Source organism: Mustela putorius, unplaced genomic scaffold (genome assembly GCF_011764305.1).
Source record: "Mustela putorius furo isolate JIRA1106 unplaced genomic scaffold, ASM1176430v1.1 tig00003858_pilon_pilon_pilon, whole genome shotgun sequence".
Taxonomy (NCBI): Eukaryota; Metazoa; Chordata; class Mammalia; order Carnivora; family Mustelidae; genus Mustela; species Mustela putorius.
Genome location: NW_025422010.1, coordinates 4,434,623 through 4,458,269, shown reverse-complemented (window position 1 = coordinate 4,458,269; position 23,647 = coordinate 4,434,623). Strand labels below are relative to the sequence as shown.

General features: G+C 61.5%; 2 protein-coding genes across 3 annotated transcripts; both read right to left on the bottom strand.

Moving 5' to 3' along the window:
* Positions 1-9,847: 9,847 nt before the first annotated feature.
* GP1BB (glycoprotein Ib platelet subunit beta) lies at positions 9,848-11,142 on the bottom strand. Its single transcript, XM_004742605.2, has 2 exons — positions 10,977-11,142; positions 9,848-10,723 (listed from the first exon to the last, which is right to left on the bottom strand). The coding sequence occupies exons 1-2, from the start codon at positions 10,984-10,986 to the stop codon at positions 10,125-10,127; spliced, it is 609 nt and encodes a 202-aa protein (XP_004742662.2). The 5' UTR covers positions 10,987-11,142; the 3' UTR covers positions 9,848-10,124.
* Positions 11,143-11,246: 104 nt separating this feature from the next.
* SEPTIN5 (septin 5) lies at positions 11,247-20,003 on the bottom strand. 2 transcript variants are annotated; one of them, XM_045065307.1, is made up of 12 exons: positions 19,864-20,003; positions 19,717-19,727; positions 15,138-15,234; positions 14,944-15,030; positions 14,571-14,694; positions 14,349-14,483; positions 14,070-14,187; positions 13,859-13,960; positions 12,982-13,078; positions 12,748-12,883; positions 12,414-12,516; positions 11,247-12,303 (listed from the first exon to the last, which is right to left on the bottom strand). In XM_045065307.1, exons 1-12 carry the CDS (start codon positions 19,904-19,906, stop codon positions 12,247-12,249), a joined length of 1,110 nt encoding a protein of 369 aa, XP_044921242.1. In that variant the 5' UTR covers positions 19,907-20,003; the 3' UTR covers positions 11,247-12,246. The 2 variants fall into 2 exon arrangements, with proteins under 2 accessions (XP_044921242.1, XP_004742660.1); XM_004742603.3 differs by lacking the exons at positions 19,717-19,727; positions 19,864-20,003 and adding an exon at positions 15,860-16,176.
* Between the last annotated feature and the right edge of the window lie 3,644 nt (positions 20,004-23,647).

Below are 23,647 nucleotides of genomic sequence, written 5' to 3'. Positions count from 1 at the left end.
GACACAGCTACCGGAGGCCTGTGATGGTGGGGGGGAGACACTCACTGGGGGATAGAGGGACCAGTGCGGGCCATGGTCAGACATCCGCTGGGGCAGCCCAGGGCTGTCCACACGAGCCCCCCAGCTTTACTCTGAGGGTGCTACCCCGGTAGGGGCCCAAGGGCACCCTACGACAGGCCAAAGTCAAACCAGATGGGCTAGGGGCCCTGTGGGGCAGGCGGGCCATTCGTCACCGTTATCTGCTCCGCCGCCGAAATCACAAACACATTTTTAAGTGAAGGACTTAGCTGCCACCGGCCTGTGGACCCTGATGCCGCCCAGCTGTGGCCACACCAGGCCAGGGCTGCGGAGGGGGTAGAGTTGAGAGAGGGAGTGTGGGGGGCCACCAATCTGCCTGAGGAAGGAGTGCCGGCAGCCCCCAACGTGCCCACGAGGTTGCTCTGGCAGCTGAGCCAGTGCCAAAACCCCCAACCCCAGTCTGACATCTGCTTGGACCCCTCCAGAGCTGGGGAAATGGGCCCAGGGAGCCCCATCATCTCTGCTCTGGGCGTTTCTGCCTCCTGTCTTCCTCCCACCACCTTGGCATCACAGAATTACTCTCCGACCCATATGCTGAGCCGGGCTGTGCATCAGGGCTGCTCGTGAGGACAGAGGGACTCCAGGTCAGGGTTGTGCCTTCTGCACAGGGCGGGCGGCTCAAGGGTTATACCACTGGAGACACTGGTTCCAAGACCCACAGAGACCAGGAAAGGAAGAGAGACAAGAGCTAGAGAAGTGGGACAGTGAACCTGGCTCCTGTCCTCGGAGACCCTCCCTGTGTGGCACTGCAAAGCCAACTGGTCTCGGTGGCGTGGCCCAGTCCCGCTTATGCTGCAGCCTGGCTTTGTGACTCGGCGGAACAAGTCCTCTAGGGTGTGCAGGCGAGGATGGGCTGGGCTCCTTCTGGCCACCACTCTGGGAGCTGAATGCAGGTCCTGCCCAGCACCCTGGACCCCCGGGCAGGCCCATGGGGGTGGGGGGCGCCGGGAGAAATGGCCTGTGACGGGGGTGGGCGTCCCGGGCGGGAAAGCAAACACTGTCAGCGGCTAATGAGCGGGAACCGGGCCTGGGGCCGAGGGCCCAGGGAGGGGCATGGCCATCGCTCATCCTGACAGGCGGGCAGCAAGGGGGGGCTGGGGACTAGAAGTGGGGGGGGGAGCATGAGAGCCGACAGAGGGTACCCTGGAGACCCGACCCCACACACAGACAGACAGACGGACACAGTGTAGGCAGCCAGGCCTCTCACTCCTGGCTGGCTCCCATCCCCAGCTGTGGCCCCGATGGCCCTTCCCTTGCTCCATCATCTCCCCTGTCTGACCCGGTGGGCCGTCCCCCTCCCCCACACAGAGTCTTTCATGGGACAAAGGAAACCGCCCCAGGAGGGGGTGCTGAAACTGGGACCCTCTCATTGCACACTGGAGAGTAAGAACTGGAGTTTTGAGGCTCTGCCTCTCTCTGGGCCTCGGTTTCCCAATCTTTACAAGGCTGAGGGAGGAAGGCACGCTCTGAGAAGTCCTCCCTGCCCTGACTTTCCATGGTCACTGTGCTCTTCCTTACATGCAGCCTCCGCTGTCCTCAAGCTGCCCACCCTTACACACAGTCCTCCCCAAACCTCAATGCCATAGAGACCCCATAATAGTGGGTGGGCTGACTCCACCCCCGGGGGGAGCAGCCCCTCCAGTCCTGCCATCCCACTTCATAGGCGGGAAGACTGAGGTGCAGAGTAGGAGGGCAGATGGACAGGTCAGACATCAGGCCCAGCACTTGGCCCCCCTGCCTCTGGCAGGTTAGAAATGCCTACGCTGAACTGACCCAACCTCTTAGCTTCTCGTCTGCCTTGAGCGCCCTGAAACTGTAGGGTCTCTGAGTAGGCAAGACCTCGAGAGGGCTCCTGAGTTCCTCCTGGCCAGACCCCCGTCCCAATGGCCCCATGACAGCTTGGTTGGCCAAGTGGCCTGTAGGTGCTTGCCTACGGGGGTGTCCAGGCCCCTGTCCTGCCTCAGCTGGGAGGGAGGGGCAGCCATAAATTCACACCGCCAGCCGCCCGAGGGATAAATGTGTCATCGACTGCACGATTTACGAGCACACCCCTGGCCCGCAAGGCAGAGAAAACAAGCCTCTGTGTACACATGGCGCGGCGGGCAGGGACGGGCGGCTGCTGCCAGGGGGGCGTGTGGGGGCATGGCCGGCCGGCTGGACACGTGCATGCGAGAGATGAGGGGGCACGGGTGTGGGGGGGGTGACACAGGTGTGGGGGGATGTGGACACACTCGTACAGGGAGGAGGGACCATACACGACCGATATCCCCACCCGCGCACAGCCGTGTGATTACACAGACACTTATATCAGAAGGTGACACAGCATGCTCGGGGACACCCAGGTGGCACCCACCCCGGAGGTGCGCTCTCTCCCACCTCCATGGAGGAGTCAGACCCAAGGAAGGGAAGAAAGGGAAGGCTCTCTGGATGCTTGTGAGCACATGTGTGTTTGTGCATGTGTGTGTGCTTTATAAGATGTGTGTGTGTGTATGTGTGTGTGTGTGCGCGTGCGCAGGGTCTCTCCCATCTGCACACAGCCACCGTGGAAGGGCCACTGCATGACGGTGTACATGCAGAGTGGGACCAGCGGGCCCAAGGCAACCACAGGGCAGGCAATTCGTCGGGAGATAAGGATGCATGGGAACCAGGGCTGGATGGTGGCGCCTCAGGCCTATTTGGGTCCCACCTGCTTTGAAGTAGCCCAGGGGCACCAGGCAGCCCTGACCCCATGGGGCCAGCTCCCGAGCACAGCCCAGGCAGCAGTGCTAAGGAGTGAGGCCATGACTCAGCCTTGACTCTTCACAGTCCCTTTGCTGGGCCTGCCGACTGCACACCCTTGACCCACTTTGTCCACAAGGACCCCGTGGGACAGTTCCAGGCTTGAGGCTCTACCGGTGCTGACTGAAGTCACCTGCTGGCTGGGACCAATCCCGGTGCAGTCCCCCGGGGTCCTGAAGGTGTGGGGGTTGGAGGTCGGAACTGCGGGGCCATGCTCCAGGGAACACTTGGAGGATTCTGGGATGACTCCGTGGACCCGTAATGGCGTCTTTGAAGTCTGGGACTCGGGAGCTTTGTGGAACTAGGCTGTGGGTCAGCCTTAGCTAACAACATCCTTCCATGGATGGTATGGGGGCACGCTCTAGCCACTCATCCTGCTGGCCTTGCCATGAGAGAGTCAGTAGTGTGGCCCCCCCAGGAAGATTTCTGGAACTGTGGATCCCCAGTGCAGGGAGAAGGGGCTGACCGGTGTCCTGGAAACCACTGTGGCAGAACCACGGTATCCCAAATGCAGAGAGAGAGCATCACTCACCTCCACACTGGGGACGCCCAGAGGCAGAGCAGGCATCTGGAGAGCTGATCAGGGACCTCTAAGGACAGAGACCCACCAAACAGGGATCTCAGACCAGGGATCTCCAGAACAGAGACCCCCATACAGTAGACCCCTACACCAGAAATTCCCATAGCAGGGATCCACCGAGAAGAAACCTATAGAGCAGGAGCTGCTGATAAAGGATAAAGGATTATCAGCAGAGAGACATATAAAATAAGGGGACTCCCCCAGAGCAAAGGGTACACAGATGAAGCATTTTTTGCCAGGAGAGACCCAGAGTTCACCAAAACCAGTCTGTTCCCATTTTTCCCATAAAGAGAACCAATGGTCTCCCCCACTCTCCCTTATCATGACTATTTCAGGATTGTGGTCATGTCCACGGGCTCTGGCTCGGCTCTGGGTCTGTGTCGATGGTCCTGTTCCGGGACGGGGTGCCCAGGCTGCACTCCTACAGGAGACGAGGCAACCTGGACATGGTGAGCACCTTCAGTGGGCACACAGGGGCGCGGGCAAGCGTGTTTGGACAGGCGGCTGTCAGGGGCGCCCGCCCCTCCCCAGCCCGGCCCTGACAGAAGCCCTTCCCTCGGTATCTGCAAAGACTCACGGGAATCCCTCAAGAGCATCTTTAAATAAACAAAGCACAGAGAAAAGTGAGCTCCTAAATACAAGTCACAGCAACACAGATTTCAACGTGGACGTATAGCCGAGCATGGCCTTTAGGGCACCCTTCCGAGGGCACCTCCTCAGAGCCCCGCTCAGGCCTGAGAGTGCTTCAGGGGCCGAGGGTACAACCCCCTGGTGATGCCAAGGCTGTCCCAGGAACTTCACTCCCACCTTCCAGACCCCCAGCTCCAGGCTGCAGACTCCCTCTTGGGGATGGGCCTACCAGGCCTATCCACATGGAGAAGGTAAAGAAAAGTGGCTACCACGGGAACCCTGTACTTCCCCTGGGGTCTGTACCCCCACACCCCAGCATCCCCATCAGGCGAAGTTTAAAGGATTCCCCCCACCAGCCCCTCATAATTCTGAAAGTTCCTTTACCTCACTGGGAACACAGTGACCTTGTGGGGATGATTTCAGGGTCCCTTGTGCCTGGGACAGAGGCAGTACTGAGAGGGTGGGGAAGGCCAGGCAGGCTGGAGCCCTCCCCTTCCCCACTCCTTGCCACGTGAGGGTCCATCTGGTCTGGAGCCCCTCTGTTTGTCTGACACACTTAAACAGGGTGAGGTAAGACCCCCCTTCCTGCCACGCAGGACGCCAGTAGTAGAAGGGGTGGAGAGAAGGGTTGGGGGGCTTCTCCTGGGTGAAGGTTGGGGACCAAGAGACCTGCACCCCAAAGCCCTCCCCCACGCAGCCAGTGGCCTCCAGGCAGGGCTGCACACTGCTGGGAACAATGTTTGAGAACCAATGAAGAACTGGACAGGCAGCTCCCCCTGCACACTTGGGGGCCCATTGGCCCTCTCCCTCCCACAGCCTGAGCCTAGCACCCCTCTGGGCTCTGCATGCCCTGTACCTCAGCCTGAACATCCCCAGGAGTCTCCACTCCCCAAACACATACACACACACACAGGTCACTGCTTTTGATGTCCCAAGGCTGGGGCACTCAGGCTTATACTGAGAGTTAGAGGGTGGTTCCCCCCACCCCACCAGGGCTTCTTGGGCACCACATTCCCAGAGCTTTGAAGGAAGTCACTGTCCTTGCTCCCGCTGCTCTTTGACAGATTTCATAGTGGACATTTGTTTGCCCATATACAAGTGGTCTTATTTCTGCGACATGAGCCCTGAGGGGTAGTCAACTTGATGGACCCCAGGAGCTGGAACTGGGGGCCTGGGGAGTGGGGTTCCTGAACACACCCCACAGGTCTTGGGAGCACTCCCATGGGCTCTCTCAGGTTTTGCCCACTGAACACTGACCGCCCTGGGGGGTGTTCATACCCATCGAGTCCCCACCTTGTCCATCTCTCAGCACCCTTTGTCCAACTGGCCCTTGGCACCCTGTGGGGGTGGTGGTGACAGAAAAGCAGGACAAAAGAAGGGGCAGACAGTGCTTCCTCTGGGACAGAGCAAATCTCCAGGAGGGCTTCTCTGGGGAGGACTGCTGACCCCCAGGTCCTGCAGGGCCAGCCGAAGGGCTCTGCTGACAGGACAGGATGTCATTCCCCGAAGAGGTCTCCTGATGCGCACGGTGAGAGTGCTTTCCCTGGAGACAGCACTGGGTGTAGATGGTTCTGGGCATGAGACTGCACTGGGGAAAAACAGAAATGGGCCTGGGGGATTCCCCCAGGGGCCGTTTAAGGAAGGAGGGACACAACAGCTAAGGCCAGGCCCAGTCACCAGGCCCAGTGACCCCAAAGACCCCCCTCAGCCAAGGGGGGAGTGCTTCCCGAGAGCCCCCTGCTGATTTATGGTTCACCAGGGTGGACAGAGTTATGGCTGCTAAGGCCTTGCTCCCTCCCTCCTCCTCCTCCCCGTTGGGGGTCGGCTGGGGTGGGGTAGCTCTCAGCTGGTTTCCAGATGGGACTGGTGGAGGGGGCTCCTGGGGGTGGGAGGCCAGACACCCTGAGCAAAGGGACCTGGTCCGTGTCAGCTGGCCAGGTCTAGCTGCCTCTCTTGCTGTGGTTGTCTCTCTGTCTCTGTCTCAGGCTGTCTCTGTCACATGCAGCTCCCCCTTCCCCAAGGCAGCCTGGGTGGGTGGGAGTGGGAGCCGGTGATTTATCACCTGCTGCCTGTCTTCCATCGGAAACGCCAGGGGTGGGCGCAGACGGTGCGGTGAGCTATGGGCCCCCAGGGCCCCGCCACCCACCCCAATGTTGTTGCTCTGTCTGGGCGGCGGGTGCACCCCCCCCCCCAACAACGTGGCCAGAGCTTAGACCCCTCCAGACCTTCCCAGGGCCTCGTCCACGCGGGCCCCACTCAAGTCTCCGCCCAATGTGGGGCCGCCCGCTCCCCAGGCTCCCCTTCAACTCCCTAGGATGGAGGGGGCCCACGGAAGACCCGCGCGCGCACACACACCCCCGCCCTCAGGTTGGTTGGGAGGTGGCGCAGCGTCTGTTCCACTCCCCTGGGGGAGCTCCCTCTACCGTCCCCACCGGGTATCCTCAGCAGAAGCGGCTAAGGCCAGCTCCTCACAGTCGCCCTCCACGCTCGCCACTGCAGCTTCTTCCAGCCCCGCCCCGGTGCACACAGCAGGGACTCAATAAGTGTTTACGGAGCAAACAGGCGGCGGGAGGGCGGTTGGTGCACCTGGGATGACACCCCCTCCGCTTGGCGGAAGAGGTCCCTTATCTTCCCTGTTGACGGGCTGTCAGCGATCCGAGGGAGGAGAGGAGAGGGGAGCCGGAGGAAAGGGGAGGGGGAGGAGGGAAAGAAGGCAGAACTGGCGCGCTCACCCCTCCCTGTCTGTTAGCGGCCGGGGGGGGGGGGGGGGGCGCACCCTTCCCTGTTCCCATGGGGGTTGGGGGTGCGACCTATCAGCCTTCTCGACGTTCAAGCCACCGGCCTGGGCAAACCCTCCCTCTCCTGGCCTCTGTTTCTCCGCGGACCCGGGTTGCCTGCCCAGTGCCCACCTCGGCCGCCTCGGCCACACTCGGGCTATTTCCGCAGACCGCGAGCGCCCTCTGGTGGTCTTACGGGGTCGTGGCGAGTGAGGGGGGAACTGGATGCGGTTTGCGGCGGGAAGTTATCACCCACGCATTTCACGGGCAAGGATACGAAGGCTACCAGAGGGAGATCACGGCTGTGTCTGCCCCAGGGATGCCGTCTGGCCCTTCTCAGGGGTGGGCAGTACTGTGGTCAGAGGACCCTTGGGCTGCAGGGCAAAGAAAGGATCCGTCTGAATCAGCCAGCTTGGGGACTAGAGGTGTGGGGGATGGGTAGCACCTTGAGTTGTCACTGCCTTGTTCTCATCTGGAAGGAGTCTGAAGTCACAGAGAGGACCAGACTGTCAATGGGGAACAGAGCCTGGGGCAGGTATGTTGTCCATTAGATGGAGGACAACGGCTGGGGGGAAGGGCAGGATAGCCTGTTGGGCCAAGTGGTAGAGGTCTGCACTCCTCCTTCCAGCACCCGCCCATTCAGGGGCGCTGAGCTGAGACCATCCTCTTCTCCACACTCCTTGGAAGCTGAGGCCCCAGGGTCAGTGCATGGAGGGTCAGCTCGGGGTCAGAAGTTGGGATGGGAGAGCAGCCAGGCGGCCTGGAAAAGGTTAGCCATTGAGGCCAGGCCAGCACCCTCTGTGCTCAGTACCTTGGCAGAAGCCAATCTAAATCATGCCCAACTGGCAAAAAAAAAAAAAAAAAAAAAAAAGGAGAAACCATGGAATTTAGCTGCCATATCTACCAGGGGGTAAGGAAGTTCTTCTTTAGGTCTGACCACATGGTGATGCCAGCCTCCTTCTTCCAACAGAGAAGCTCCAGCTGCTTCGGCTCCAGGCTCTCAGGGCTGTATGCCTACTCTCTCAGCTGGACACTGGCCCAGAAGCCCTCAAGGTTGTGGGCAGTGGGCATTGGACCTGGGCTCTTACTGACACTTCCTCATAGTTCCTGCTGGAATCTTGGCTCACAGCCCAGGGGGGCCTCCTTCTTTTAGCTCAGGGTCATCTAGGACCCCCGGGTCATTTTCTCCTGGGCCCTGCATTTGCTCCCTGAAGGCCTCAGGGAGGAGGAAGAGAGGGGGAACCTAGGGGTCTGGTCTTAGCTCTGCTCTGGCTCAGCCAGGGATCCCTCCCTGGCATCTGGTTTCCTCCTCTGGAAAGTAAGGGGAACACTGTCTCCTTGTACCATGTTGGGAGTGAGTTAGGAGGTTGCTGTGTACATTGCTGTGACAACGATTATTACCTCTGACCCCTACCAGGGACTCTGAGTGTGCTGGGCCACCCCTGGGGGCTGGGAGGGTGGCAGTTCATTTGTACAAAAGGGGCCACCATCCCTGATGTGGTGATAAGGCCGGATGGACCATCGGGCAGTCGGCCACAGCCCACAATGGGCCGGATGGCTCGCACCTGTCCACAAAGGAGGGGGTGGCTCCTGGCTCATGTCTGACCGGCAGCCCCGAGATAGCATCAGCCCAACCGGAGGGTCATCCATCTTATGCCACAAAGACTGGGACAAAGGCCGTGTCAGCGGCAGCCTCCCCGACCTGGTCAGTGGGGGCCGGAGCCTTCCTGTGCCAGGCATCCCGGGCCCAGGCCTGAGGCTTCTTGTTGGGGTCCATGGGGAGCAGCCTTCATTGTTTACATGGGCTGACAGGTGGGGGCCACACGGGGGTGGGAGGCGGACGCCAGTAGTGAGGAGGGCATCAGGTCTCCTTTGGGCACCCCAAGCCCCTGGTTAGCAGCTTGTGCTTTGCTGGGCTAAACCCCCAGGAAGCGCCAGGCCCTGGCTGCTCAGCTCGGGGTTCAGGGACTAGGGCTGGTCTGGGCAATCAGGGAGACCTGCCTGTGGGGAGTGGCAGCCAAGTGCAGGACATGATCCCAGATACCAAGCAACCCCCTGGTACCCACTCGCCCCCGCAGGGAGCTGCCTCACAGGATGAGCTTCATAATTCAGATGCCCAGGGAGCTCCAGGGGGGCCATCAGACCATCCTCACCACCTCAGACCCAGCCCTGGCCATCCTCAAAGCTGTTCACAGGTCATGGTCATTGCCACTCACATTCCGAACAGTCCTCAGAGCCTTCTCACGGCTCCTCATTGACCCCCCAGATGCTGCCACTGCAAACATCCATTCTCTCTTTCTCCCAACTACACTGCCCTGCAGGGACCTCAATGTCCCCACTGTCTTCACTGTCCCATGTCCTCACTGTTGCTGCGTCCTCACTGTTCCCATGGAGTCCTCACTGTCCACAGAGTCCTCACTGCACTCAGTGTCCTCACTGTCCCTGTGTCCTCACTGTCCCCAGTGTCTTCAGTGTCCCAAGTGTCCTGTCCTCAGTGTCCTCATTGTTCCCAGTGTCCCTGCTTGTCCCCACTATCCACTGTCTTCACTGTCCCCACAGTGTCCTCACTGTCTTGTGTCCTCATCACCCTCAGTGTCCCTGCTTGTCCCCACTATCCACTGTCTTCACTGTCCTATCCTCAGTGTCCTCATCCCCAGTGTCCTTGCTGTCCCTAGTGTCCTCATTCCCCAGTGTCCTCACTGTTCACCCTGTCTTGTCGCCACAGTGTCTTTGCTCCCCAAAGTGTCCTCACCGTTCCCACACTGTCCTCACTCCCCGCAGTGTCCCCTACAATGTGGTCACTGTCTGAGTTCTTCCATGCTTTCCACTTGAACTTCTGCGAGAGTGAGTGGTCTGGGAGAGGTCACTCACTAACCCGGTGTTTGGCTGGCAGTTACTCTGGGTAGGCGAAGAAGGGATGCGTCCCCTTGAGAAGCCTCCCAAGGCTGTTCCTGCGGTTTGCGGAGGGGAATTTCCGGGTGGCGGGGCACAGAGACCAGTCAGATAGGGAAAAGGGTTTATTCTGCGCTGGAGTTTAGCGTGGGGGACCTCGCCAGCGGCTGGACTGCAGCTTCTCCCCTGCCCTTGACCTGGCATCCGGGCTAGCGGCGGGCACGCGGCGGTAGGGCGCGCGCTTGGCTCGCGGCCTGCAGGGGTTGGCGTGGTCTTGGAATTCGTGCCCAGGCGGAGGACGAGACTCGTCCGGGTCAGAGCGAGGGCCCCCAGGGATGGACTCTGTCGGGTCGGCGGGCCCGCGTCGCTCAGCGCTTCTCGGGCTCCTCTCAGGACTCGCGGGCTCCCGCGGGCTCCACCACCAGCGGGGTGGTCAGCGACAACGGGTGCGCGGCGCGGGCGCGCAGCCGGCGCAGACGGCACAGCAGCAGCAGCAGCAGCAGTGCGTGCAGCAGCCCGAGGCCGAGCAGCAGGAGCTGCGCCCCCAGCGCCCCCCGGCAGAGCGCGCCCAGCGCACAGGCGGCGCGCAGCTCGTCCTCCGTCAGGTAGGGCAGCAGACGGCCGCGCAGAGCCGGGGGCGCGGCGCAGCGCAGGTCCCGGTAGGGCGCGCGCTCGGGTCGGCCGGCCAGCCAGGCGCGCAGCGGCACCAGGTGGCAATCGCAGCGCCAGGGGTTGGCCCCCAGGTGCGCGAGACGCAGCACGGGCAGCGCGTCCAGCAGTCCCGGCGGCAGCGCCGTCAGATTGTTGCCCGTCAGCACCAGTTCGGTCGTGTCCAGCGGGAAGGCGGCGGGCAGCGAGGCCCACGTCAGCCCGCGGCGCCCGCAATCCACACGAGTCCCCGCGCAGTCACACGGCGCGGGGCAGCCCGCGGCCAGGCGGCTGGGCGGCGCTAGCAGCAGGAGCAGCAGGCTCAGCGCCCCGCGCGGCCCTAGAAGGGAAGCGCCATAGTGAGCCTGGATGCCTGTGGGGCTCTGGGGCGTCCCTGTGCACCCCGGGGTGCCGGGCCAAGCTCCAGTCCCCGAGGTCCCGAGAGCCTTGCCCGCAAGCCTCTCCACCCCCATCATCTCGTGCGCTGGCTAGAGGTCCCCTCATAGTCCCACTCAAATCTCCCTACGGCAGCGCCTCCCAGCCTGACTCTGCTCAAGGAGCGCAGCCGGGGCCCTGCCTGACCCCAGACTCACCGAAGCCCATGGCGAGAGGATGGTGACCCGGCTTGCTCTGGACCCCGAAGCCTGGGCTGGAGAGCCAGGCGATAAGGCTGCCCCGCCCCTGCCAGGCCCCAGATCCCCCACCAAACCGACCACAGCGCAGCCATCCGCCAGAAATAACCTGGAGGCCGAGGGGACAGGCCTGTGGCCCCAGATAGAGCACTATCACCAGGGCCCGCAGGCCGCCAGGGCTTCCGCCCCCCTCACAACCTCCCAGGGACACATGGATCACTCTGACACCGCTGGGACTTCACCAACATTGTTTTCCTGTCACCAGGACGGGACGTGGCATTCACAATTGAACAAAACTGGAGAATGGGGTTTGGGGGGAAGGTATCATGCTGGGGATTGGTGGTTGGGAGGGGTGGGCTAGGGAACTCAGGGCAACAGTGCTGCTGGGGAGAAGGGACCTCCGGCCACAGGCAGGCAATGGCAGTCTAGGCAGGCATAGGGGGTTATTGGGTCACCCACCACCACCCACTACTCCTAGAGCCCTCAGGCCAGGCTATAGCCATGGGTGAGGAATATGGGTGATCACGGGTGTCCCAGCCCCACCAGGCCCATGAAATCCTTGCCTGCAGCCAGCTGCCCTCCTTTGGTCTGGAGGGATCATGAGTGCTTCTGTTGCCCAGCCCGCCCACTGAGTTACCCGGTGAGGGGGTGAGGAGGTAAGGAAAGACCTGGTCCGCCTCGGCACGAAGTGAGGTCTCAGCTTAAGCTGGGTGGCCCAAGGGAGTGGGCACAGGAGGGCTCCCGCATCCACTCTGTGGCACTGGGGTGGGGAATTAGGCCCCGGGATGCTGGGGATCTGCTCCCCTCTTCTGCCTTGTTTTACCCACCCACCTGAGTAGGGCCTGGAGTTGGAGTTCATGGCCTTCTAGGGCAGGGGTAGATCTTAAAAGCCATGCCCCAACCTAGCAGCTTCTCCCCCAAGGCCACAGGGGGCCAGCTGTGGTGAGGGGCTGCTTTCAGGCCTCTTGGAAGCAGATACAAATGAGGGGAGGGACTGATGCTGAGAATAAATTAGGGTTGGCTGGGGGCTGTGACCCCGCGTCTCTGGGTCAGGTCAGTAACAGCTGGGAACAGTCCTGGTCTAGGTCACTCTGGGACTGGGGTTGTGCCCAGGTCTGTTGCAGCTCCAGATGATTCCAGGGTTGAGTCCAGGCCAGTTGGGGTCCAGGAATGGGAAGAGCCAGCCTGGAAACTGGCAGTCTATCCATGGCGATGTGGGGCTGGGCTGGGGTCACTGGTCCTGCATTTGCTGCTTCATTTTCTGCAGCATCTCCTGCATGCGCCTGAGCTGGAGGGGAGACAGGAAAAGGGGAGGATGGAGTGAGAAACGAGGAGGAGGGGCCTGACCCTGCCCCACCCCACCCCCAGCCCCTGCTCCTCCCCTGGGGCCCTCCTCACCTCCTCATCCTTCATCCTGATGAGCTTTTCTGTCTCTGCGTCAGGTGTAGGCAGTGGCAGGATGGGGATGGGGCTCTCCATGCGGCTGTCCTGGGTCAGTTTGCTGTGGGGTAGACCAGAGGGCGGGAATTTGTCTGACACCCAGCACTCGGAAGGCCCTCCCCCTCTGAGCTCCCATTGGCTCTGGGAGGACAAGATGCATGGTGGGCGGAGGGAGCTATCAGGGAGCCGGGGCCAAGAGCAGGTCTGGGTGGGCAGCAGGGACCAGCCCTCTGGTAGGGAAAGGCTGGGGGTCGTGGGGCGCATGATGCGGTCGGGGGTCAGGGCTGCGCACCTGGTCATCTGCTGGATGCAGTGTGCGCGATAGTTCTCATAGTGCACGTCGCATGTCACATCCTTGAGGTCATGCATGTGCGTGCGGATAAGCATGTTACGCAGCTTCACGAAGTCGCAATGCGCCTGGTTTTCCACTGTGGGGCGGGAGTGGGTAGCGGGGATGGGTGCAGGCCCTGGTGGTGGTGGGGGGAGCCTTCCCACCCCCTAGGCGGTGCCCCACTCCTGAACTCACCCTCCACGATCCCCCAGGGGTACAGTCGCCCCCGGACCCGCTGCCCCTTGGCCTCCACCACTGTGTTGCTGCCGATAACCGCGAAGGGCGCACTCTCCTGGGGAGGGCAGGCACACGGGCTCACGCCCAGTTAGTGTGAGTGTGGGGTTAGTGGCTGAAGATGGACCTGGGCATGCCGTACCTTGTTGGCACCTCCAGCATTACCAACAGGCTCTCTCCAAAGAGATCCTGGAGTTGCCCACCTCTTTTGGCTTCTCGGAAGCCAGAGCCTGGCACCACTTCTACCCCAGGGGCCCTTGCCAGGCGTGTGCCACCAGGCACATCGTCCCCTTCTGACTCCACCCCCCATCTGCTCCATCTAGCTACCTTTGCCATCCCTCCCCAGAGCTAAGCCCCGGCCTCCTGTTGGTGCTGCTGACTTTGGCTGGGGCCAAGAGGCCCACTCTGCTCCTGGCCCAGTGGCCGACTATCCTATGTCTTGTCTCGCCACTCTAGGTCCTGGGTCACCCAAAGCTATAGCCACCTCTGGAGCTCAGAATTCTGGCGGCCAGGGCATGAGTAGGCTTGGGACCACAGGGCCTTGGGCCAGACCCTTATGCTGGTGACCCCTTGGAAGAAGACTGAAGAGTAGGGTCAGAGTGGAGCCCTGGCCAGCACTGTGCCTTTGGGTCCTGGCAAGTGCCCCAGGACACATGAACCACATGGGGCCCAAAACACACAAGCCAGTGGGGACATGGGGGACTGTACCTATCCCAGCCTCAGGTGAAGGGGCTCTATTGCCCAGACAAACGACTCTTGTCCACTGGGTTGGAACTGGATGCTTGCCTCCATGTAAACTGACCTTCGGTTCCCTCCTCTGCCACCCCAGGGTGCTCACCTTCAGTTCCCGATCTTGCTGCTTAAAGTCCTCGTCCTCATCGGAGTCACACTCGGGGAACTGGTACACGTGGATGCCGAACTTGTCAATCTCCTCCCGGATCTGTGGCGGGGCAAGGGCTGTCAGACCCGGTACCCAGGGCCAGCTACGTTGGTACCCACGATCAGCGCGGTGGCTGGTGTCCATCCCAGAGACCTAGTCCAAGGCTCACCCGCTCCTTCAGCTTCCGGATCTCACCAGGGACCAGGCAGTCAGCTTTGGCGATGAGGGGCACAATGTTCACCTTCTCGTGCAGGGCCTTCATGAAACCCACATCCACGGGCCGCAGGCTGCAGAGAGTAGCCAGGGCTGGTGAGGGGGGGGCCTGGGGAGAGGCTGGGATGGGCTCAGGGTGGGCAGGCTGTGAGCACACAGCCAGGGGACAGGCAGTGGCCGGTAGAGCCGTGGCGCTCTGTGGAGGTTGGAGCCCATTCCAAGGCTGCTCACGCACCCATGGCCGAAAGGGGAGATGAAGTACAGACAGCAGTGCACGCGGTTGTCTTGGATGTTCTTGCGGTTGAGGCCGCTCTCGTCGCGGAAATACTGCTCGAACTGCTGGTCCACATAGTCAGTGATGGGCTTCCAGCTGCAGAGGGACAGGAGGGTCTGTGAGTCCAGAGGGGAGGCTGGGCCAGCCTAGGCAGAGACTGTGCCCCGGCCAGGCTCTGCTCACCATTCCGAGTTGTTGACAGCATCCCCGAAGCCGGGCGTGTCCACAATGGTGAGCTTCAACTTCACGCCCTTCTCCTCGATGTCCACTGTGTGCTTCAGGATCTCTACAGTCTGGCTGATGCGCTCTGCGGGGGTCGGGGCATGGTCTGGAGGGTGTCTTTCCATCTCCCAGTCCCCACCCCCACTGGGCAGCCAGGACTCTTGTTCTCATTCATTCTCATATTTGCGCCTTGGCCTGACTGTGATCTGGGCCACTCCTCCTGGACCCTGAACAGGAGATCCATGCTGTGAGAAGGGAGGAGGAGGGTCTGGATCTGGGAGGGAACCCTCTGAGGGGTCAGGCAGCAGGGGATGGGGAAGCAGGGCCCACTCACCCTCGGCACTGAGCAGCTTCCGGTCCTTGTACAAGTCGGTCAGGAAGAGGCTGTGGACCAGTGTGGACTTCCCCAGGCCCGACTCACCTGCCAGCAGGTGTAGTGGAAGAGTCGGGTTAAGTCTGAGGCCCCTATGACAGAGCCTAGCTGGCTAATGGCCCAAGCCCCCCTGCATGGGAGTCCAGCCTACTCACCGGCCACCATGAGCGTGAAATCAAAGCCCTTCTTCACAGACTTCCGGTGCACCTGATTGGGCAGTGTGGCGAAGCCCACGTACTGCTTGTCGATATCCTGGGGGCCGGGCAGGGCAGGTCAAGGGCATGCTAGAGTGCCTGGGGCAGTCTGATGCCCCATTCCCTATCTGGCTCAGACATGGAGGCAGCAGAGGGCAGAGTCCCCTGGGTGGGGAGTTTCAATGGCACAAATGGGGTGAGGGCCTGTGGGCAAAGGTCTGGTGGTGGCATCCTTGACCAGCCTCAGCGAGGTGCTCTGCAGGGACCTGACAATGTGTCTGTGTGTGTGGAGTTTAGGACGTCTGGCTGCAGCAGGCCCAGGCTGTGCCCTCCCTTGGGTGGTGGGAAGAGGGCGCCAGGACCAAGACCCCTCAGACACAACCATGTTCCTTCACAGACCGGAGAAGCCCCCTGGCCTCAATACTCACCGTCCTGAGTGTATCGGGGGTGGGAGGCCCCATTTGGCCTTGATCCAGCCGCGGGGGTGGCTGGCTGCTGCTACCAAGGCGGAGCAAGGGCTATTTATAGACAGCGGCAAGGAGACGCCCCCGCCCGCGGGGTCCCAGTGCCCACCCCGGCGGACCCTGGCCCTGCCGGGCCCTGTCACGTCCCAGAGCTCTCGGGACGGGCCCTGGAGGGCGCACACACGTTGACCCACATTCCGTTCCCCTCTCCACACACACCTTGAGCCGCCTCTGGGCCTGGGTCCGCGGCGACAACAGCTGCTCCACCAGGCGGTCCTGGGGCGCTGCCAGCGAGTCCATCGCGGCGTCCGCACCTCAGACCCGGTCAGGCCCCCGGGGGCCGGGCTTACAGGAGGGACTTACGCGCGGTACTGCCTTGAAGGCCGGTTCTCGCCCCCGTTTTACCGACGCGGGAAGTGAGGCCCAGAGAAGAGACGTGGCCCACCCGGGGTGCCGCCGACCCCGGAGGCCGTGCGTGCCATGCCTGTGCCACTGTCGACCACTCCGAGCCGCCCGCGGCGTCGCAGCCACAGGCAGGCCCCGCTCCCGCACCCGAACCAGAGGCGGGGCCTCGCCGGCGCTGGCGGGGGGTGGGGGGACAGGACCGCCCCACCCGTGCGGTCGCTGGGAAACAGTCGCCTGGAAATTGGGCCGCAGGCGGAGCCACCAGTAAGCTGCTGCCGAGGGCAGGGCCGAGCACAGGCGCGCATAGGCGCGGGGGCGGAGTCCCGCTGTCGGACCTGAGGCCTCTGTCCCAGCGTGGCGACCACCCGAGTGGGAGGGTGGGGGAAGCCGGGGCCCACCCAAGGGCCCTGGGGGGCGCGGTTGTGGCCGCCCCGCATCCGGGACCCCCCCAGGTGCAGCGCGGCTTCTGCCCGCCAGAGGGCGCCGGGGGTGGGGGAATCGCTCCCGGTACCCAGGCTCACCCCACGCGGGAACCGGCCCCCTCATTCCTTCTCTCCTCGCAGAATTGGCCCGGAAACCTCCTGGCGGTGTCACGGCGCCGCAAATACCCACAGCTACACCCCTCCCTGCACCGCTCCTTCCTTCCTCCCGTGTGTGTGTGTGTGTGTGTGTGTGTGCGCGCGCGCGCGCGCGGGGGGGGGGCGTGGGGGGCAGGGGTGTTCTTAACTGGCATGGCCTTCCCAGACTCGTGGGAACTTGGAGGGGGCAGAGCCCACTTCCCCAGCCTGGACAACAATCCCCCAACCCCCCCATCCCCTTTGCAGAAGCTTAAAGCAGGGGATGGGGGTTAGTTAGAGCACTAGAGGCCTACCCACCCTATCTCTGGAAACTTGGAAGCTGCAGCCAGCACTGGCCACAACTGCCCCCAGACCACTCCTGTGAGCAAAGGTGGGGGTGTAAGTGGAGTAAACTTACCCCCTGCCCGGTATGCGGCTCCCTCTGAGCTTCCTTGCCTGCTCTGACCCACAGGACAAGGCCTAGGGGGACTGGAGAGCTCCAGACAGTGTAACTCTTGCCTTCTGTGACCACCGCAGAGACCACAGGCATCTCCCGAACTACCAGACCCTTTCTCACCCTTTCCTCCAGGACCCCACCAGAATCTGAACCAGCCAGTGCCAGCTGGGCAGAGGGAGGCTTGGAAAGGAGCTGCAACACGAAAAGACATACTCCTTGGGTTGTGAGTCAGTGGGGAGAAGCCCTCCGCCCCAGCTCTTCTTCCCCACCCTGGTCCTCCCTTCTTGGCAACCCTGGTTGAGGGGCCTTTGTCCATCTGTCTAAGCTCATGACGCTGCTGTGGGGCCTGGCACCTGGGGAGGAGGGATGGGTCCACAGCTGGGAACAGGAGAGTCTTTCATGCAGAGGAGAGTAGAGGGGAAGCCACAGGGAACCTCCTTCAGCTCTCTCGGAGGGGCCCTCAGTCCTTGCCCTGAGAGAGCCTCCAAACTGGCCCCAGGCCTCTGCCACGCTAACCTGCAGGAGGGGTCTGGCCCAAGACCCACCCAGCCTCCACCAGCAGGCCCACTGTAGACACAGCCCCTCAGCTTAGCCCCCACCCAGACAGGTTGGCATCTCAGGCTCAGGGCATCTCCAAGGTAGACACCCCTGGGTATGGGCCTCAGGCTGAGAAGGAACCTCAGCATCCCACAGCCCCATGGCTAATGGAGCTTGTTACTTTCAGATTGCCTCAATTTCCCCACTGGTGAGGCAGAGCCTCTGGGGAGGCCCAAGTCAGGAGGGTAAGAGTCTCACTCCCAGCTCCCAGCCTGCCTGCCCCAACACCTAAACTCACCCCAGTAGGGCCTGTGGACTCCCTGGGGAAGCTCAAAGGAAGGGACCCTGCCACCCGCTCTCTCTGGCCCATGAAGTACAACAAATACTCCTCAGGGCTTCCTGAGCCATAGACACAGCTGCGCCCACCTCCTCCTGGTGCCTGAGACTCTCGAGGCATTTCCATTCTTAGAATCACTGGAGTCATCTCTGGAAGCAGCCGCCAGAGCCAACAGAGCACCATCGCTGCCTGAGAGCCGGTGGGGGTCAAAGGATGGGGGCAGAGGGCCACCAGAACTCCCCCCAACCCTCTTTCCCAATACAGATAGTCTATGGCTCAGTAGCACCAATAATGCTAACAGTGTAACAGCCACATGCTTCCAGCTCCCTCCAGATCCTCAGAGAGCCCGCCCCAACACCTGGCTCCCTGGCTTTGTTCCCGGGGCTCCCTCTTCCACCTGCATGGTGCCCTCTCTCTTGGGTCCTAGAGGATGGGCGAGGCTGCCTCCTAACTGACCACATAGGATGGGCATACACAGGCCTGAAGGGGTTCATGCCTCTGCAGGAGGGGGTCCCTGTGTGGTACTGGGCAGCAGCTGCTGGGCCCAGTGACTCCAAGTGCCTGCAGGCCCCCAAAAAGGTGTGGGGGCTCATCTTCCAGTCCTTGTCTCTTTCTCCCTCAAACAATAGCCTGGCAGCATGTGTCCCTGCATCTCAGGCATTGTCTAACCTGCCTTGATAGGAAGGCAGCTCCTGGCTCCGGCTCCCTGAAGCAGCCCTTGCCAACAGGGTGAGGTTGAAGGGCCCCTCCCCAAGAGCCTCACCTCTCCTGGGGTTGGGTTCGTCCCAGCCAGGAGACTGGGGCTGGTAGCCGGTGACTCTTGGCCCTCACCCCACCTGCTGGGTCTCTCCCGGGGCTGTCACCGCACCCTGGGCCAAGACTCCAGGGTTCCACCCAGCATCTACCCACTGTGTAAATCCCTATCCCTGACGAGGGCAGCCAAGGCTACCGGGGGGGCAGAGTTGGGTCCAGAAAATCCCCCAAATGTGACTGAGCTCAAGCCAGACAGGTCCCAGCAGGGCTGCCCCAGAGCCCCCTGCCCACCTGGTTACCCCACCCCTACCCCACTCTCAGGGTATCCCAGCTCTGTTGAACCCCAGCCTCTGCTGGATTTCACAGTAGGTGCCCAGGTCAGCCTCCTGTTGGGCCCTGTGTTCTCATAGGACAGGGACCAGGCCAGCCCCTTTGGAAAGCCACAAGCCTATTTGTACCCACTAGGTTGGAAGACCCGTGCTGGACACAGGCATGACTCAGACCAGGCCCTGGAGGCTCCCAGTCTGGGGAGGAGGCCTGACCACAGATCAGCCCACTCAAATTGGTGTGTGGGGAAGAAAAGGCAAAAGATGCAGAAGAGTGGGGTGGGGCTGCTTAGGTTCTAGGTGCTGGCTGATGGACAAAGACCCCTCCCCAAGCCTGTGGCCTGCTGTGTCTGTGCCGTCACTCAGGACCCCCAGCACGAGGCCCAAGGCCAGGTCAGGGAGGATATGCTGGAGCTAGATCAGTGGAAGAGGGACACCCGGCCCATCCCCCCAGGCTGGGAGGGGCGTCCATGCTATAAGGGTCAAGGGCCAGTCCCCCAGCGGCCTGGCGCCCAATGCTCCCCTTCCTATCCCCGGGCGCGGCGGCACTGCTCCAGCTGACCATCGGTTATCGGTTATCGCGACAAGGAGGGATGACGGCCGGCGGGGGCGGGGTCGTGCCTGGGCGCCGGCAGCGTCGGTGCTACAATGGGTGACAGTAGGCCGGGGGCGGGGGGAAGGGGGGTGCGGCGGCGCGCACGTACCTGCTTGTCCTCTGCAGGGTCGGGGTCGGGTCAGGGTCCGCGTCCCGGCCGGCGGGCGGAAGAGAGAGGAAAGACACCGTGAGAGGCAGGCGGGCGGGCGGTGGGGACAAAGGCGCGCGCGGGTGCGCGGGCAGGCGCCGGGCTCACCTGGGGTCGCCAGCTTGCTCTTGTACCGCAGGCCTGTGCTCATGGTGGCCGCCGGCGGGGGGGACGGGGCGGCGGCGGGCGCGCGGGCGGGGCGCGGCGATGAGCGGCGGAGGCCGAGGCCAGGCTGCGGGGTGACCGGCCCCTCCGCGCCGCCGCCGCCCGCCCCGCCCGCGCGCCCGCCAGCCAATCGGCGCCCGCCGCGCCCACGCGCGACCCGGCTCGGCCGGCGGGGGCGGGGACCCAGGCGCCCCCCAAAGGCCCTGAGCCCGCCGTCTCCCGGCTACGCCCTCGCCTCCAGCCGCCCGCCAGCGCCCCGGGAACCCGGAGACGCCCGCGCTGCCCCCGCCCACCGCGTGGCGGCTGCCCGACTCCCGCCCCACCTCGCGTTTCCCGTGCACAGGCCTGGACGCCGCCTGCTTCGTTCTCCAGGGACCCTGGTCCTCGCCTCGGCCTCTGACCTAACCTCCGTGTGGCCCTTCCACAACGCCTGCCCTCCCCCTCCCCCACCCCGGGTGCTGCAGCCTCCTGCCAGCCCCTCCTCACCTCACCATGGGCGTGGGAGATGCTGTCCAGGGGAGTCCTGCTCCTGGCCGCAGCAGGAAAAGGTGATGGTCACCGCATGGAAGGTCGGATGCCCGGCCAGCGCCCCAGCTGCCCTGCTGCACTCAGCGCTGGACACACCTGCTCTGGAAGGAGACATACCTGGGCAAGCTGCAAAGGCCAAGCCTCTGGACAGTGGTCCCTCCTTTCTTTTCCTGGCTTATTTTCTGGGATTATTTCTGAAGAGTGACTGAGCTGACATCTGGGACAGGACATGGCCTGACCTCCAGCATGCCTGCCTTCCCACTTCTCTCCCCAGCCCTGTACCCTCTGCTCTGCAGATCCACAGCCAGACCTGCCCCCCCCCCCCCCCCGCCCCGAGAAAGGGGGACAGGGAGATCCCAGACTTCTGTGCTAGAGGGCAGTTAGGGGAATTGAAGGCAGGGTCAGGGCCTGCATCCCATTTGCAGATGAGGAAGCTGAGGTCCCAGAAGTTTGCTGACTTAGCAGGATTCACAAGCATGAGTGCCTCCTGTCTTCTGATACTATCACACTCCCAAGTACCTTTAGCTTCCCTGAAATGCCACCAAGTGGCACATCTGGAGCATTCAGTCCCATAGAAGGACACAGCTTGGCCTGTGGTCACCATCTCCCTTGGCAAAGGCCCCCCTTAGAAGGAGGTGGCTGCTGCACCTTCTACATGCAGGAAGCCTTCCTCTCTTCCCAGCTCCTTGTGTGCCCCTTGGTTGGTCTGCTGGTCCTTGGGCTCCTCCATCTCAGAACCCCCGGCACCTAGCACAGAGCTCTTTGCCCAGTAAATGAAAAAGCCATCATTGTTCAGCCAGATTCTGTGGCAAAAGCCCATTTCCCCTCTACTGGGACACCCACCTGCTCCAGAACTTGACCTGTGTGGAGACACTCCACCAATCCGAGCCCTCATCCAAAGCCTCAGGGCCAGATGTGCTTGGAATTCAGAATTTGTCATATATCTTGTACATTACATGAGATCTCATTGGAACCTGTGACTACACCTCAAAAACACATTAAGGCATTTGTAGTAAACCGTGGCCATTCACACAAACTGGAGTAAGCAAAGGCCATAATACAGTGCTGCACATCAGCTCAAGGCTGGCTTTGTCACAGAGTTTTGAACACCTTTAAGTTTCAGAGCTTTGGGGGAATTTGGAATCGTGGATAAAGGAATGGGATGGGGAGGGGGGCACTCCAAGTGATAGGACTTCTGAGGCTTCATCAGCTCTGACAAGCTTAGTGGGAACCCCATCTCAGGGGGTGTGGAGCTTTGCAAAAATGGTTCAGTTGGTGAAAACTGACACTTGGACATTTAGCATGACCTGACCCATACAAGCCTGGGCATTTGAGTACAGAGGAGGCAGGGACCTGTCCTCGATAAGGCAGATGTGTCTCTGCAAAGGGCCCCCTCGGGGCTCCAGACAGCCCTGGGTCAGGCCTTGAGGGGGAGTGGGCTGCAGGTCAAGGGCATAGCTCGGGCAGAGGGTGGGAGGTGCACATGTAGAAGAATCATGGGCTTTGCAACAGTTCTGGAGATGGAAGACAACAAGGACAAGGAGTACTGCCTAAACATGTCTTAAGGTAAGTGCACTCTAAAAGCATCCATGTAGAAATGCTGCGGGGTTGGAGACCAATGTCTTTGGTCTGGAGTGGAGCCATGGAGCAGTGTGTAGCTGATGGAAAGGAGACCAGACCCATTCCCTGGAAGCAAAATGTGTCAAGGGCAGGCCTGGGTCAATGCCTTCTGTGAAATGCCTACCAGAAGCTGCTGGCCTGGAAGGGGGAGAGGGAAGCTTCACTCCTTGCTCTGGGGCTGTGGTCACCCGGGACCGAGTCCAGCAGATAGCCCCAAACAGACATACTGGAGCTGTCCCTGTCTAGTTGAGAGACCCCCGGGTGGCAGCACCCATTGACTGAAAGGCAGAATATCTGCCTGGGACATTTCGGAGGCCAGGACTAGAAGGTGCTGTGGGGTGTGGCTCCAGCTCTCCTAGATGGGACCGCGTAAGTCCTCCTTCCATTTCTCTAGCCTGGATACTGCCAATGCGAGGGCCTGAGCGAAACCCTCACCCAACTCCTGCTGATCAATCAGTGCAGCCCTGAGGGGGATGGGTGACATGGGAGGGGGCAGGAGTAAGAGGGGCTGGCTTGGACCCACTGCATTAACCTAGGTAAGGGGCTGTGGCCTTCCTGAGTAGGCTCTGAGCTTGCTTCTCCAACAGGCGGAAAAAGTGCTGGCTGTGGTTCAAAGAGAAGTAAATAAGACACTCCTGGGTGGGGGGGAAAATGCTACTTTTTAATTCATAAGGAAAAGAAGTTAATGAGTGAAAAAACAAGTCACATCCAGAAAAATCTGTTCAACCAACTTGGGCTACAAATAGCTTGATGCTTTCCAGAAAAAAAATTTATTCTTTTAGTTAAGAGGCTGCGTTCAACCCCATGCTGTTTCCCTCCTCCTTTCCACAAACTTGTGGGCGTCAGTGTGGTCACACGGGATGCAAGATGGCCTCACAGTAGACCTCGAGGATAGTGACAGCCACGCAAAGACAAGTGGGTGGCGAGCAAAGAAGTTGCCAGGGTTCCGAGGTTTGCTTCAGGTGACACACTCCCAAGTCACTCCCAAGGATTTGTCGCTGAGTATGGGAGCAGTGTGCCTAGGAAGGCAAGATCAAGTTAAGTAAAAACTGCTTAAGGACCTTCTGCTCTGGCCAATGGGTGGTGCTCTGCTCAGGGCACTTCCCACCTCATCTCGCTGCCTCTTCTCCCACCTGCTCTGCCAGCTTCCACATCCAGTCCCGCCCGCCCCCTTCCCTCCGGCCACACTGTCCTGGACACTTATGTGCAGTATCCTCCAGCTTTGACTTGGGGAACTGTACCCCAACGTCCCATGTTGCTTTCTTGAGATGCCTGCTCCTCTCTGTGCAATGCTGGGACCTTGAACCTGGCTTCAGGCCAAGGTCAAACAAGGGCTTCCTCCCCTCCTGAGGCAGTCTGAGCGTCCTGGTTTCAGAGGATGGTTCCCTGATCTGCTGGAAGGTGAGTTCATTCTCCCTTCCCTGACTCTGGTCCCCCCCCCCCACACCTACATGGCTCTCTTTTGGGGCACCCCGATGCCTGATAGGGAGGGGTGTTGTGGCCCCCCACACAGACCGGAAGCAGAGGTTCACAATGTGGTGAGACCACACAGCTGGACCTCCTGGTCCAGGCCTCATTC